The 12,068-nt window shown below is 45.8% G+C and overlaps 5 protein-coding genes across 8 annotated transcripts in view; 1 reads left to right on the forward strand and 4 right to left on the reverse strand.

The window, feature by feature from the left end:
• Positions 1-111: 111 nt before the first annotated feature.
• On the reverse strand, positions 112-887 carry PPTG_08997 (hypothetical protein; the record flags this gene model as incomplete). The annotated part of the gene is made up of 2 exons (XM_008903759.1): positions 112-210; positions 327-887. The coding sequence occupies 2 exons, from the start codon at positions 885-887 to the stop codon at positions 112-114; spliced, it is 660 nt and encodes a 219-aa protein (XP_008902007.1).
• Positions 888-1,149: 262 nt separating this feature from the next.
• On the reverse strand, positions 1,150-2,645 carry PPTG_08998 (hypothetical protein). Its single transcript, XM_008903760.1, has 2 exons — positions 2,131-2,645; positions 1,150-2,054 (listed from the first exon to the last, which is right to left on the reverse strand). The coding sequence occupies exons 1-2, from the start codon at positions 2,563-2,565 to the stop codon at positions 1,239-1,241; spliced, it is 1,251 nt and encodes a 416-aa protein (XP_008902008.1). The 5' UTR covers positions 2,566-2,645; the 3' UTR covers positions 1,150-1,238.
• Positions 2,646-3,360: 715 nt separating this feature from the next.
• On the forward strand, positions 3,361-5,829 carry PPTG_08999 (hypothetical protein). 4 transcript variants are annotated; one of them, XM_008903761.1, is made up of 12 exons: positions 3,361-3,526; positions 3,600-3,670; positions 3,738-3,766; positions 3,838-3,911; positions 3,978-4,442; positions 4,513-4,605; positions 4,665-4,760; positions 4,844-4,950; positions 5,030-5,098; positions 5,162-5,222; positions 5,294-5,359; positions 5,420-5,829. In XM_008903761.1, exons 1-12 carry the CDS (start codon positions 3,377-3,379, stop codon positions 5,678-5,680), a joined length of 1,542 nt encoding a protein of 513 aa, XP_008902009.1. In that variant the 5' UTR covers positions 3,361-3,376; the 3' UTR covers positions 5,681-5,829. The 4 variants fall into 4 exon arrangements, with proteins under 4 accessions (XP_008902009.1, XP_008902010.1, XP_008902012.1 ...); XM_008903762.1 differs by having other exon boundaries at positions 3,361-3,670; XM_008903764.1 differs by having other exon boundaries at positions 3,600-3,766.
• Positions 5,738-6,742, reverse strand: PPTG_09000 (hypothetical protein; the record flags this gene model as incomplete). The annotated part of the gene is made up of 1 exon (XM_008903765.1): positions 5,738-6,742. The coding sequence occupies one exon, from the start codon at positions 6,740-6,742 to the stop codon at positions 5,864-5,866; it is 879 nt and encodes a 292-aa protein (XP_008902013.1). The 3' UTR covers positions 5,738-5,863.
• A 3,404-nt stretch (positions 6,743-10,146) lies between these two features.
• PPTG_09001 (hypothetical protein) overlaps positions 10,147-12,068 on the reverse strand; it is a gene marked incomplete at both ends in the record, with an annotated part of 4,698 nt that continues 2,776 nt past the window's right edge. The window contains 2 exons of the mRNA XM_008903766.1: positions 10,147-11,764; positions 11,831-12,066. Of these exons, the coding sequence (XP_008902014.1) occupies positions 10,147-11,764; positions 11,831-12,066 (1,854 nt within the window). The remainder of the gene's footprint in view (positions 11,765-11,830; positions 12,067-12,068) is intronic.

Consider the following 12,068-nt stretch of genomic DNA (forward strand, 5'->3'; position numbering starts at 1 on the left):
CGCTTCGTCGCTTCCATGACTGCTTTCTCGGCTTGGAAGCACTTGCATCTTCTATAAAGACGATCAAGTAGCAAGCGTCCTTCATCTCTGTCCACCAATTGCAGCGCGTCTTCATACTCTTTCTTCTGCAGCTTCCGACACAAGAGCTTTGCTACGTCCCATCGATGTTGTATCACGACCACTTTCAGTGCTTCCACCAGGCCCTTCTCCCTGCATCGAGGATAAAGCATCTCAACCATACCCCATTTGCCCTTTTCGATCGCGCACAGAAGTACAACACCTATTTCCCTAGATTCAGTGGGGCAGTGCCGATACAATTCCCCAACCACGTTCCATTTACCTTCCACAGCTGCGCTCTTCAACGAGCGGGCCACATCTTTCTCGTCGCACCCTCTCCAGAGGAGCTCCACCACGTCTCGCTCCCCTTTACTGGCTGCTATCTTCAGCGCATCGCCCAGAGCAGCACAGCCATGTGTGCATTTTCTGTATAATATCTCGACAACTTGCCATTTCTCCTTGCGAGCTGCGTACTTAAACGCCCTCTCGACTGCCTCATCACTACAGTGAGCCAGCAGGTGCTCTACTGCCTCACTTTTTCCTTGTTCGGCCGCGCACTTCAGCGCTTCGTTTACTATTAAAGACTTGGGGACCAGTTTGTTGTTAATTACGAGCCATTGGATGGTGCTGTAGTGGTAGTTATCTAGCGCCGCGTCCATAGCGTCAGTGGTGCAGGACTTTGTCTTGAACCGTTCCAGGACGCCCAGACAGCCATTACGCACAGCGCCGTCCAGAGTGAGCGGTATCAGATAAGCGTTCACGGCGGTGTAGACGTGCTCTAGGCCCTTCACGCTCGAATGGAGCGAGACTTCGACGCATGTGAGCGACATCGCAGCAAGTTGGATCTTGCAGGAAGGGATACATGACTTGTTTTGACCAATCACAGAGTGTTTTCGTTCTGGCAGTTTCAGTTTACAAACTGAAACCTTTACTTAGGAAACCAATTTCAGCTTTTCTTTACAGTAAAAAAAATCTAGATTCTAGTTAATAACAGACACTTATCACAAACATTATTGAAGCTGAAAGGAAAATCGGGCTGAAAATATTAAGTAAATAGAATAGACGAAGGATTCAAATTTTGCATTTGCATGGTTCTAAATTTTCCATTTGCATGGTTCTGGGGGATTTAACAGTAAATTCCGAGCTGATATGTGCATAGCGAAGCTTTTCATTGTCAAGCATTATACAATGGGGGATCTAGCATAGATCATCTTGTAGGGATTACAACTGGCTCTGCTCACCAAGTAGCTCTCCACTTGATCGTGGATACGTGATATCATTTCATCCCAAACTGCGATCGAAATATTTAGATTGACACCCAGTCGCAATCGATGGCCCGCCGCGAGTTCTTCATCATATCGCGTTACAGTGAAATGGCTCTGGATCAGTGTGGAGTCGTCGTCCGGGTCATCGTACCGAATTTCTATCACCAATGTTGAGATTGCGTGCACGCCGACAGGTTTTCTGAAATTGCACGGGTTTGGCTCCATGAACGTCCGATAAATGAAGATAGTCCGATGCTCTTCATCATACCGACGAACAACCTTACGTATCTTGACGCTGGTACTGCGGCCACTCGAGAGGTCTGCAAAGAAGCTGACCATGGCCGTTGTCGTATCTCGACTAGAATCGTGTTTGCGAAACTGAACGTTCGTCTTAAACCCCCTAACACTCCGCAGACCTTCCAGCTCTAATTGTCCGAGAGAGCTCCATATCGCGTCTTTCACTTTCTCCACACCAAACGGCACGATTTCGCGCTGCATCAACTCGAAACATACACCGTTGAGCACTGTGTTGTCTGACTGACGCTTACGACCAGGACATGACATGCTGTGCATTCCCTTCTCCGTGAACAGCGCGTCCATGTTCTGGTAGATATCATTGACATCGCGCAACATTTCCTCGAAGACTTGCTCACCTTCTTGAACTGCGACAGCGAATGGGATTGTTTCGTTTGGTCGGTTACGGTGATTGTCTTCCAGCATTTCCCGTAGTCGCTACAACCATACACCCAAAAAGAAATTATAATCAGCACAAAACTCCGTAACCTGGTCAAATACTCGCTCAACCAACCTGAATCCTCGTCCTTCGCCTCAGAATTCTAGACAAACTTTTTGCCTCTTCGATCTGATGTTTCACCATCTCTCGAAGTTCGCGGCTCTCACTCTCCGAAATCCGACGTTGCTCCAGCTGTCGAAGGGCCATTATACGCCACAGCTCGGAGCGGCGACTGTGAGAGTGGGGGTGAGGTGGGACAGCTACTGCTTCGATTGCGTGAAGATGCGCGGCAAGTCCACGGATCTCGTCCTGCAGTCGATCAATCTGCTCCTTGGGCGTTACACGACGTACTCGCTTCGATACAGGAAATGGGATGATAGTTTCGGTGGTTGGAGAAGAGGGAGACGTGTTAACAGGGCTCGCCATGAGTGGATCACCGTAGAGCTCGTCGTCATCGAAAACTTCAAGGAAGTTGTGCGTGGTCTGAAATTCTACGTCCGAGTCGGTCATCTTATGTTTTCGGGCAGAAGTCTTATTGTATTGTGCGGAATACTTTCGGTCCTGCCTGACCAGATTCACGCGTGAGTCTGAGAATCCTGTTATAATACCGGTGTCCTGAATGCACCATATGGGATTAAGTTAGCGATGAGTCATTACACCACCTCAACAGTGAAAAAATCCATACCACAGTGATTATTTCTAACTAAAACGCAAAAGGAGAAAGGTGCTGATAGCAACAATAGCTGCACTTAGCGGCATGCCAGAGCTGCAGCACTTTACTCCGCATATTTGTGTGCCAAAATAATAGTAGTTTGGTGGCATCAAATTCGAATTAGTATAAAATTGAATTAATCTCTATGTTCAAAGCAATTCTCTTTGTAAGGCAACGTTCAATTACAAGCTATCCCATCCCTGTTTAAGAAAATCCAGCGTGCTATGACTGTGAGAGCCATACGAATATCAGCTTCTCCAAATTAGGTGGCGTCGTTAATAAGCTAAATAAGTGCTGGTTTCAAAATAGCGAAACAAATTTTAATTGATTATTGAGTTTCATCAAAAAGTCTAAACGTTACCTTTAAGTGACGTTTAAACGTTTAAAAGTGTGCTGTTTAGATTGTCGATGACTTATTAAGTACTTTCGGAAATGTAACCTGATATTCATTCTCCTCTTTCTTTTTCTTAAAAAAAATGTCAAAGGAAATAACTAAAATTAAATAAAACAGAGCGTGTGAAATAATTTTTATTAGCATTCTGATTGGTGGATTAATCCAACGTCCGGATTGGCTAATACTATCTCAATTTTGGTTTTGTGGTCAAGGTGATGGCGCTGCTTCGAGTCACCTCCAAGTTGTTGCCGTTGCGGTTACCGATCTCAGCGCGGCGGCTGTCGGCGCTATCATTCGTGCCACAGCTACGTGTATCGATCCCTTCGTCACTACCTGCCATTCACCAGTTGGTCGAGCGCTACGAGGTGCGGCGTGGAATTCCATTGGCGATTTATGCGCATTCGGTGGCTGAAGCTTGACTATGTGCCCCGTGAACAGCGAGACGTACAAACCTTCAAACCGAATGAGAGCATCCAATCCGACGTCGTGTTCGCTAACAACCACCTACGGTAGGAGTGGTATTAACGACGTTTGTAAGGACAGAATTTAATTCCAGTGCTCTTGCTGTGTTATCAGATTGTCAGGCATTGACGTCGTCGGGTTCGGTGAGCTGCAATTTGCAATAATTGCAACTTTTACAGATTAAAGTTGCCAATATCTGACCAAAATTGTGCAGATTACGACTATACGCTGTGCCACTACTCGGAGGAACTGCAGCATCTCATCTACGCTATGGCCAGAGACTACATGGTGCGTTGCAGCGGTCGGTGACTATCACTTTTGGTCGTTAGTGCTCACTATTGTATTACGATATAGGTGAGCAAGTTACGGTACCCGGAAGGCGTGTCAGTGCTGCAGTATGACCCGAGCTTTGCCATTCGTGGACTGACGATCGATAAGCAGAAGGGTCTTCTGTGCAAGATCAGCTCGCACCAAAAACTGTCAAACACGGCGGTATTCCGAGGACGCCAGCGGCTCTCGCGGGACGAGGTTATGGAACTGTATGGAGGCTCCAGGCACATTTCTGTGCACGACCGTGACTACAACATGGAGCCGCTGAATGACCTCTTCAGTGTGGCCCACGCGTGTCTCTTTGCCGATGTGGTGCAGTACATGATCGATCGCGATATTGAGTACGAGCCCATCGCACTGGTTGAGGACGTTAACCAGGCTATCACGAACGTCCATCTGAGCGGAGAGATGCACAAGGAGGTAGCACGGGACCTACCGAAGTACATTGAACCGAACCCAGCGTTGAGACCGCTTCTGGAGCGCATTCGTGTCGGTAGCGTGCGTTTGGCTGATGCTGGATGATTACCTGACTTATTCCTTTGCTGCCGTTCTTTCTCAGGACTCTGGTAAGAAGAGCTTTTTGTGTACGAACAGCTCGTTTCCGTACATCAACGCTGGTCTGAAGTATATGCTTGGTGACGACTGGCGAGAGGTATGCTTTGTGTTCTGTATGGTTATTGAGTACTTCTTGACCACCTCCTTTTGCTGTAGCTATTCGATGTGGTCATAGTCAGCGCTCGGAAGCCTAAATTTTACACTCGCCAACGCTCATTCCGCATGCTCGACATCGGACACAAACAAGTGCAGGTAAGCTGCTTTACTTTAATTGCTGATATTGTCTTTGGAGAGCTATTCGCTGACGTTTGGGTGCTTTCAATTGACCTTAATAGTGGCATGCTGTGCGTGCACTGCATCGGGGTGAGGTTTACACGCAAGGAAGCGTCTATCAACTATCGAAACTCACCGGTTGGGTGGGCAGCCGTGTGCTCTACATCGGGTATGTCTCCATGCAGCTATCGCTATTGCGAGTCATATCGTTGCGTATCATACGTTTACTCTTACATCCTGTGTCACAGTGATAACTTGTTCTCGGACTTAGTTGAGCCCTCTCGCGCTAATGGATGGCGAACGGGTGCCATTATTCGGTAGGTCTTGTTGTTGTATTATTCCTATCTTTCTGTAGTAACTTATATTCTATGATCAATTAGCGAGCTGGAAGATGAGATGCATGTGCATCGAACGCCAGAATACCAGCGACTTGCCTTTCAGGTGCGAACGCCGTTTCTGGTTTTATAGTTTTTGAGGAAGGTGTGGATAACTAATCGTGATGATGGTTGTAGATCAGCAAAATCGAGGAGTTGATGCGCAGTATCCAGAATGAATTGCGTTCGGAGCCCATTCCTCAGGTAAGCAATGAAACTATCGTTCTCGGGGTTTGTTGCGTGGTCTAACGCGCTGCATTGTAGAACCACGCGTTTGTCGACCAACTGGTCAATATTCACGAGGCGCTTCAGACAGAGATGGAGAATCTGGTCAACGTCAACTTCGGGTCGGTTTTCAGAGCAGACACGTACCCATCGCAGTTCGCTTTCCTTGTGCAGCGCTACGTCGACATTTATTCTGCACGCCTAGAGAACCTGCTGGAGTATCCCTCCAATCATACATTTTATCCTGAACGCATTGCCATGCCGCACGAGTACCCAGCGGAAGCACCGCGGTACGACTAAGGCCGCAGCATCGTCGCTTCAAACCGTTTAGAGTGTCTTAAGCTCAATTGTGTGGTAATGGAATCAATTTAAGATTGATCAAGCAGGAGACGTGTCATTTGTTGACCACTCCTGTGCCTCTGAGCAACGTTCACGTTGCGACCTACATTGGTAAAGTTTAGGGATCGCAGTAACCTGCTTCGTCTATTCTTCCGACAGGCACGTCGCACCAAACAAAGGCTCTAGTGTGGCGTCAATCAGATAGTTCAGCACTGTGGGAGCATGGCGATTCATTGTCGTCACGTACGTTTCGTACATCGAGCCTTTCTTGTTGATATCCTCAGCCGAGTAGTCCGGAACGAGACGCAAGAGATTGCGGAACACGAAGCTCGAGCTGTCGAAGCTCAAGTCAAAATCCGAGATCGACTCGAAGTCAAGCGTGAACGATTTCACAGACGCGTCCTTGAATCTCATCAGCACCTCCTTCATGATGTTCACAAAGTGTCGTTTATTGGTTGCGCTCTCCAGGTCAGTCTGAAGATCCGCAATTGTCAGGTTTGAACACACCGAGGCAGACACATCCGGCGCGCAAGCGTACATATTCGCTTCAACTTCGACCGTGATCGTCGGCTGTTCCAGCACAAACTGCAGGTGAGCTGTTGCAGAGACATCCTTCTCCTCAACCGTAGCACTCAATTGAGCGTCGACAGTCACCTGGCCAGATGAGGCAGTTGAAATCGAAACAGAATTCGGCGAAGTCACGTTGATATCTTGCGGGACAAAGTTCGTCAGACCGGTGATGTTAATCGAGTCGATGGCGGTCGAGATTGTCAGATCTTGGCCCAGAGCGCTGTAGTTGAACCCTCGAAGCGCGATTTTGCTTCGAACCAAGGGGTCGTAACTTCCGAGAATCGAGCCGAGCAATTTACCAACTTTACTAGTTTTGATACCATCGTTCAAGTCGGCAAACTCTTCCTCTTCGGCGGTGAAGTCTATCAACACGCAACTGTCTTCGTCGGCGGTAGCAGGACCACTTAGGGTGGTAAGGGCGGCAGTGGCTGCAAGAATGATCAACTTGTTCATGAGTACGTTGCGGAGTGTCAAAAGCAAATCGAAGACTGACGAAGAAGTCCGGGTCACTGAGCCAGTGTAGTTGACTCTCAAACCACAATCCTGAAACGTGAAAATGCATATGATCGGGAAGAGATTCGGAGAGGGAGTCACTTACAGAGTTAAAAAATACTTCAAGTAGAATATAAATAAGTCATTTGGATTCATTATTGTCGACCACGCGTGATATGATACATGTGTTACTGTAATACTACATGTAGTCGAGTTGAGTTCAACGTTATTGCGAACGTGTACTGCCTCAGCATTGTTTCTAACTACTGCTGAAATATGAAATACGTTGTTGTTATTATTGCGTCGGTAGTAACTGGGTATTAATAGAGAGCGCGGATGTCTTACCATTCAAGTTCTCCACTCCAGTAAAAATACTACTTCGAAGAAAGCGCGAGTGTTTCCCATCTCCGGATCTCATGCTGGGATAGCCTCTTTTCAGGATTTACCCGATGTAAATTACCCTCAACTTGTCTACTAAAACTAAGCTGTATCGGTACTTCATAATTATGAAACTGTACATGATTATGAAACTGTACATGTGCGTAAGCATCCACATCTCGATGTGCTTTCTTCTTAAGAGCTCGCCGTCGGCGAGTCGCCGATGCCCCATCACAGTACGGCAGATTCAACCAAGCTGGGACAACCGAACGACAATACCTTTTTTTTGGTATATTTATCAGCACCGCTTACAAGATTAGATAAATTCGAAGCAAGACCCACAAAATCGTCTGATTGCTTCAAAATATCTTTTCCTTTTTGCGGCAGTAAGCATTAAGCTTTGCTACTAATTGTCTTCCTGGACTATTTGCTAAATAAGAGTTTAAGGGAAATAACGAAGAAGTCGGTCAAGATCGTAGTGTAGAAGTTTTCTTTTGGCACTAGGCTTTAGCCTTTATTCCCAGTGTAAAGCATGATCCAGCCAGCAGGCACACCACAGGCGGCGTAGGGGCAGCCATCGACGATATACTCACCCATCTATAGCTTCGGAGTTTCGACTTCGCTGTTGAAATTGGTGCATTTGCGCACATTGTGACCAGTTCGACATCATACGATGGCAAAACTGGACCAAAGCAAAAACAAACTTGTTACATAAATTACTCCACAGTAATCCATTCTTTTCACCTTCTGCTCCGCTTGTAGTGCTTATTCCACAAAGAGGTATTGGCGATCCAAATGCAGAAGTATTTTTCGAGTGCTTTTCAAGGTAGGTGATATCGTCTGGGTCGAGGGTTTTCCATATGAGTGCCATCGATTTCATACACAGGCTGCTAGTTCAGGTCTTCTGTTTTATCAAGGTTGCCTTACAATTCTGAATACAAAATACTCTGACGGAAGCCACCTCTTGTCGCTGGAACGAATAGCTTGTCGATACGAACGAATATGGCCAGCACCGTTTCGCATGCCCTCTCATTTTGGCACTCTTAAACAATACTCTACTGCGAACCAGATTCCTTCGTTTAGTGAGCTACACATTGCCGCGTACTAAAGTAAAAAAAAAACGATATTCGATAAATGATGGAGATCTTATTTAAATATGGTCCAACTTTTAGTACTAGAGTACTCGAACTAGAGATATACTTGGTTGTTGGTATAACACAACCGTTTGAATAACATTCGAACAAATGACAGATAGATTACCGATAAATGCTCAATGTCATAATTCTCTGTGAAATAATGAAAGGCCATGTTTTTTTTCCAGTGGACTAAATTTTAGATTAGATCCATTTCTTACAATTCTTGATATTACAGTTATCTACGTAGCATTTATTAATACATCGATAGCGATTTATATATATTATTGCTCATTGCAGGTATTTTGGCCCGGGGAAATATATTATCTCGGCTATAAACTCGAGTTTAAATTAGCCAGGTTTCATTTACGACTTAACTCTGATTTGTGAAACAATCTTTTCTAGCTTGATGATCTGAGTTGTAAACACGTATCTCCCACATAAATGCTAATTGTGAGTTCGAAACGCAGAATTGCCCTTCCAGAAGGGACTTGTGTTCGGTGTGGGCATAGCGAGGTTGTGGGAATTTATCAGCCATTGCCGACTGTATCAAGATACGGACAGCTCGACACGGCCTTCACCAACTTCAACGAACTCAATAAATATACACAGACATTATAGGCGAGGAAAACCACCACTGATATGCAAGTATGAGCCAGGCAATTGTTCACTTGTTCCTAAGCAGCAAAATTACCCGAAAAAATTAAAGTATGTTCTTGCCTCAATCTATTATAGAACAATTAACTCAAAATCTATTAAATATTTCTTCTGTCTATTATAATACGTACAGTAGTATTGCAAATTAGACAATAAAACATCTATTGCCCGTTGCAGATACTCTGCCCTCTATTTTAGACCTCTAAATTGTTATATGTAGATGCAATTGTTGAGTTGCCGTCAGTTTTAAGAGTGAGATGGCGTCAAAGCCATCTCCTCCGTCACATCCCTCGGCTTATCTTTATGAATGGCAAGGTGGCCTCGTTTCACTTGGTTGGCCCACATAGAGAGTCTATTCGTTGCCAATGGGAACAGCTCATGTGCTTATTACTTAACTTAAGGCACAAGTACAAACTTTCGTGTATGTTGCGGCATAACAAAAATCGACTTGAACTACCACTAAATTCGAGTTTTCATGAGAGATGCAAACTCTATTTGACTTTGACTTTGATGTAGCGGTTTGCTTTAGCAACTGCAACGTCGTTTTTGCAAAGGGAGAGACCCCACTATAGAAATAAAAAGTTATAAAGAAATAAAAGAGCAAAGCGGTGCTAAAACCTAGTTTACTGTTCAGCATTTTTTCCTTCAGACGTATACTTTCAAGTGCTTTTTGCCAACAGATAGCACAGATTAAATATTACATCATAAGTAAAATACATTTTAAATTAAATTTAAACGTATAAAAAAAGTTTGGACGGGTATTCCAGATAACAAAATTTCTCAGAATTCTGATACTCCATGTATTGTCCAGGTTTGGTTTCAGGTTTCATACAGGTATCGCCGAATCAGAAAGCGTAATTTATTTTAGATGAGTATATTTCAGTACCAGGTATTTTTCATGTGAAAGTAACTGGACAATACGTATGCGCGGAACTAAGTTAAATTTGAAAGTGAGATGGCAAAAACTTCTCACAGCCACCCATTAAGGTCAGGGCTGGACCAGGTATTTTACAGGTGTAAAACCTGGTCAATTCACATGCGTCCTACTCGATAAAAAGCTGGAATGGCTGCCACTCCATTGTGTCGGCTGAAATCCTGCAACACTACTGCATTCATAGTTTATCTTATGAAACAGGTATTCTTCAGGTATTCAGCATGTATTGAAGGCTAGGCTCTTACAACTGCTCTTCCAGCACATTAGCGCTGCTTCATCTTCAAAATCGCGTTGAGCAGTGACCACCGTAGCTTGGTGAGACCAGTAGGCGAAAGATCACTTGGAGCTTCATCGCTCACTGCACTCCAAAAGAATAGGCTCACGAAAACTCCACAGTTGTTGCTGTCCATCTGCGTCGGCTCCGTAACATCCACTTTCAGGTACGATTCATCTCTCAAAGCCTTTGTCGTAATGAAGTCCGCCAACTTTCTCAGCTCCTTTCTGTCTTTGGCGCCGTTCAAGCTGTCGTAAATCATCACCTTTTTTTCAGCTCGATTCACTATTATACCAGCCCAATGGACACCTCCCAGGTTAATAGGCAGCAATACGAAAGGTCGCTTCGTGGTCGCTTGGCTAATCTCGTCAATGGTGCTGGATTGCAGTTCTTCACTTGGGTTCCCGGTCGGAGGAGGCAACATAACGCTCAAACTCTTCTTGTAGCGTCCCAGGGATACAGTGACAGCTCTCATGGTGTTGTCCATCATCCATACAGAGTCTCGCAGACAGAACAGATCCGAGTAAGTCAAATCGAATCCGAATCCTTTTAGCTCTGCATACGGCCAGCACTCTAGAATTTGCAAGTTTGTTACTTGTGGGGCAACAGGTTGCTCGGCCACAGGTTTGACAACGCTACTTAGCCAAGTACAACTCAGAACGGCATTACAACATGCCGCTTGCAAATTCCACAACCACTTCATCGCTTCCAGTTGTTCACGTGTAAACTGACCCAGTTTTTCGATGGTGACCACGAAACAAGTGATATCTCCAGTCCTTTCTCCATCACTACCGAGCTCAATCTCTTCGTCCCGGCCAATTCCATTCTTTAGCAGGTTTAAAGCGTCATCAATAACACTTTCCGGGAGTCTAAATCGCACTCGTGAAGCCACATATTCTTCGTCGACACTCCACTTCATCGCACGGTTTTGGTGAACGGTCTTGACCTGGTGGGTACCTAAATACGAACCGACGATTCGTACAGCAGGCTTTATTTCGTGCAGGGTGGCGACAACGTCGCAAACGTCACTTTCGCGGAGGATCACTCTCAAATTCATTCCGGCGTTGTACTCTTTGAGAGCAACGCGTGTCTTTTCCCTAACTTCTGCGCGATTCAATTTTGGGCGGCCAACTCGCCTCACTTTTCCTGACAAAGGCACGGTTGGTACGGACGTCGCCATCGCACTTCCGCCCTTCAACCTCCCTACTGAACTGAAAGGGGGCCCTTCTGTAGCCTTTTGAGTAGGAGCTTCCGAATCACTGCATTCATTCGCGTTTTCTGCACCTGCTCCTCCGTTACAGTTCTCGGTCTCCCTGTTCACCTCATCCTCCGAACTTGTCCTCGCCCCCTTTAGTCTTTTCCCCTGCCTCAAATTATACCACCACTGATCCAATTGCTGCAGCGCACACACGAACTCTCCGTCCTCCAAACGTGCCAGTTCATCTCCAATGCGAGCAAAGGCTTGCTGAGCTTGCCTGTACTTCTGTGGCTCGCTAAGTCCAGCGTTCCGTGGTGTTGCGTCGCGTTTGGACTTGAATATTTTGGCTACAAAGGGATCGGATAGCTCAGACAACTCGTCGGGTGAACACCGGCTTTGGCCAAACCATCTATCCACCACAAGAAGAGACATTTGTTAGAAACCTGGAAAATACCTGGTCAATACCTGGGCTTACCTGGACTCGATGGCAGCATAAGAGATGATGAATGGATTGCCACACGCCTTTCTGAAAGCCATGACGTGGCGACACGGCAACTTCATCGTCTGTGAGAACTCGCAGTCGCACGTCCGTCCGTCTTTCTCACTCAGGAACTCGTGGTTATCACGTGTCACAGTAACAGTAGAACCGTTATCTTTGTAAGCGTAAGCGCTAGCGAGGTTGTCATTCACTGCAACATCGTATTGCGTCTTGA

Source organism: Phytophthora parasitica, assembly GCF_000247585.1.
Source record: "Phytophthora parasitica INRA-310 unplaced genomic scaffold supercont2.16, whole genome shotgun sequence".
NCBI classification, from domain to species: domain Eukaryota; phylum Oomycota; class Peronosporomycetes; order Peronosporales; family Peronosporaceae; genus Phytophthora; species Phytophthora nicotianae.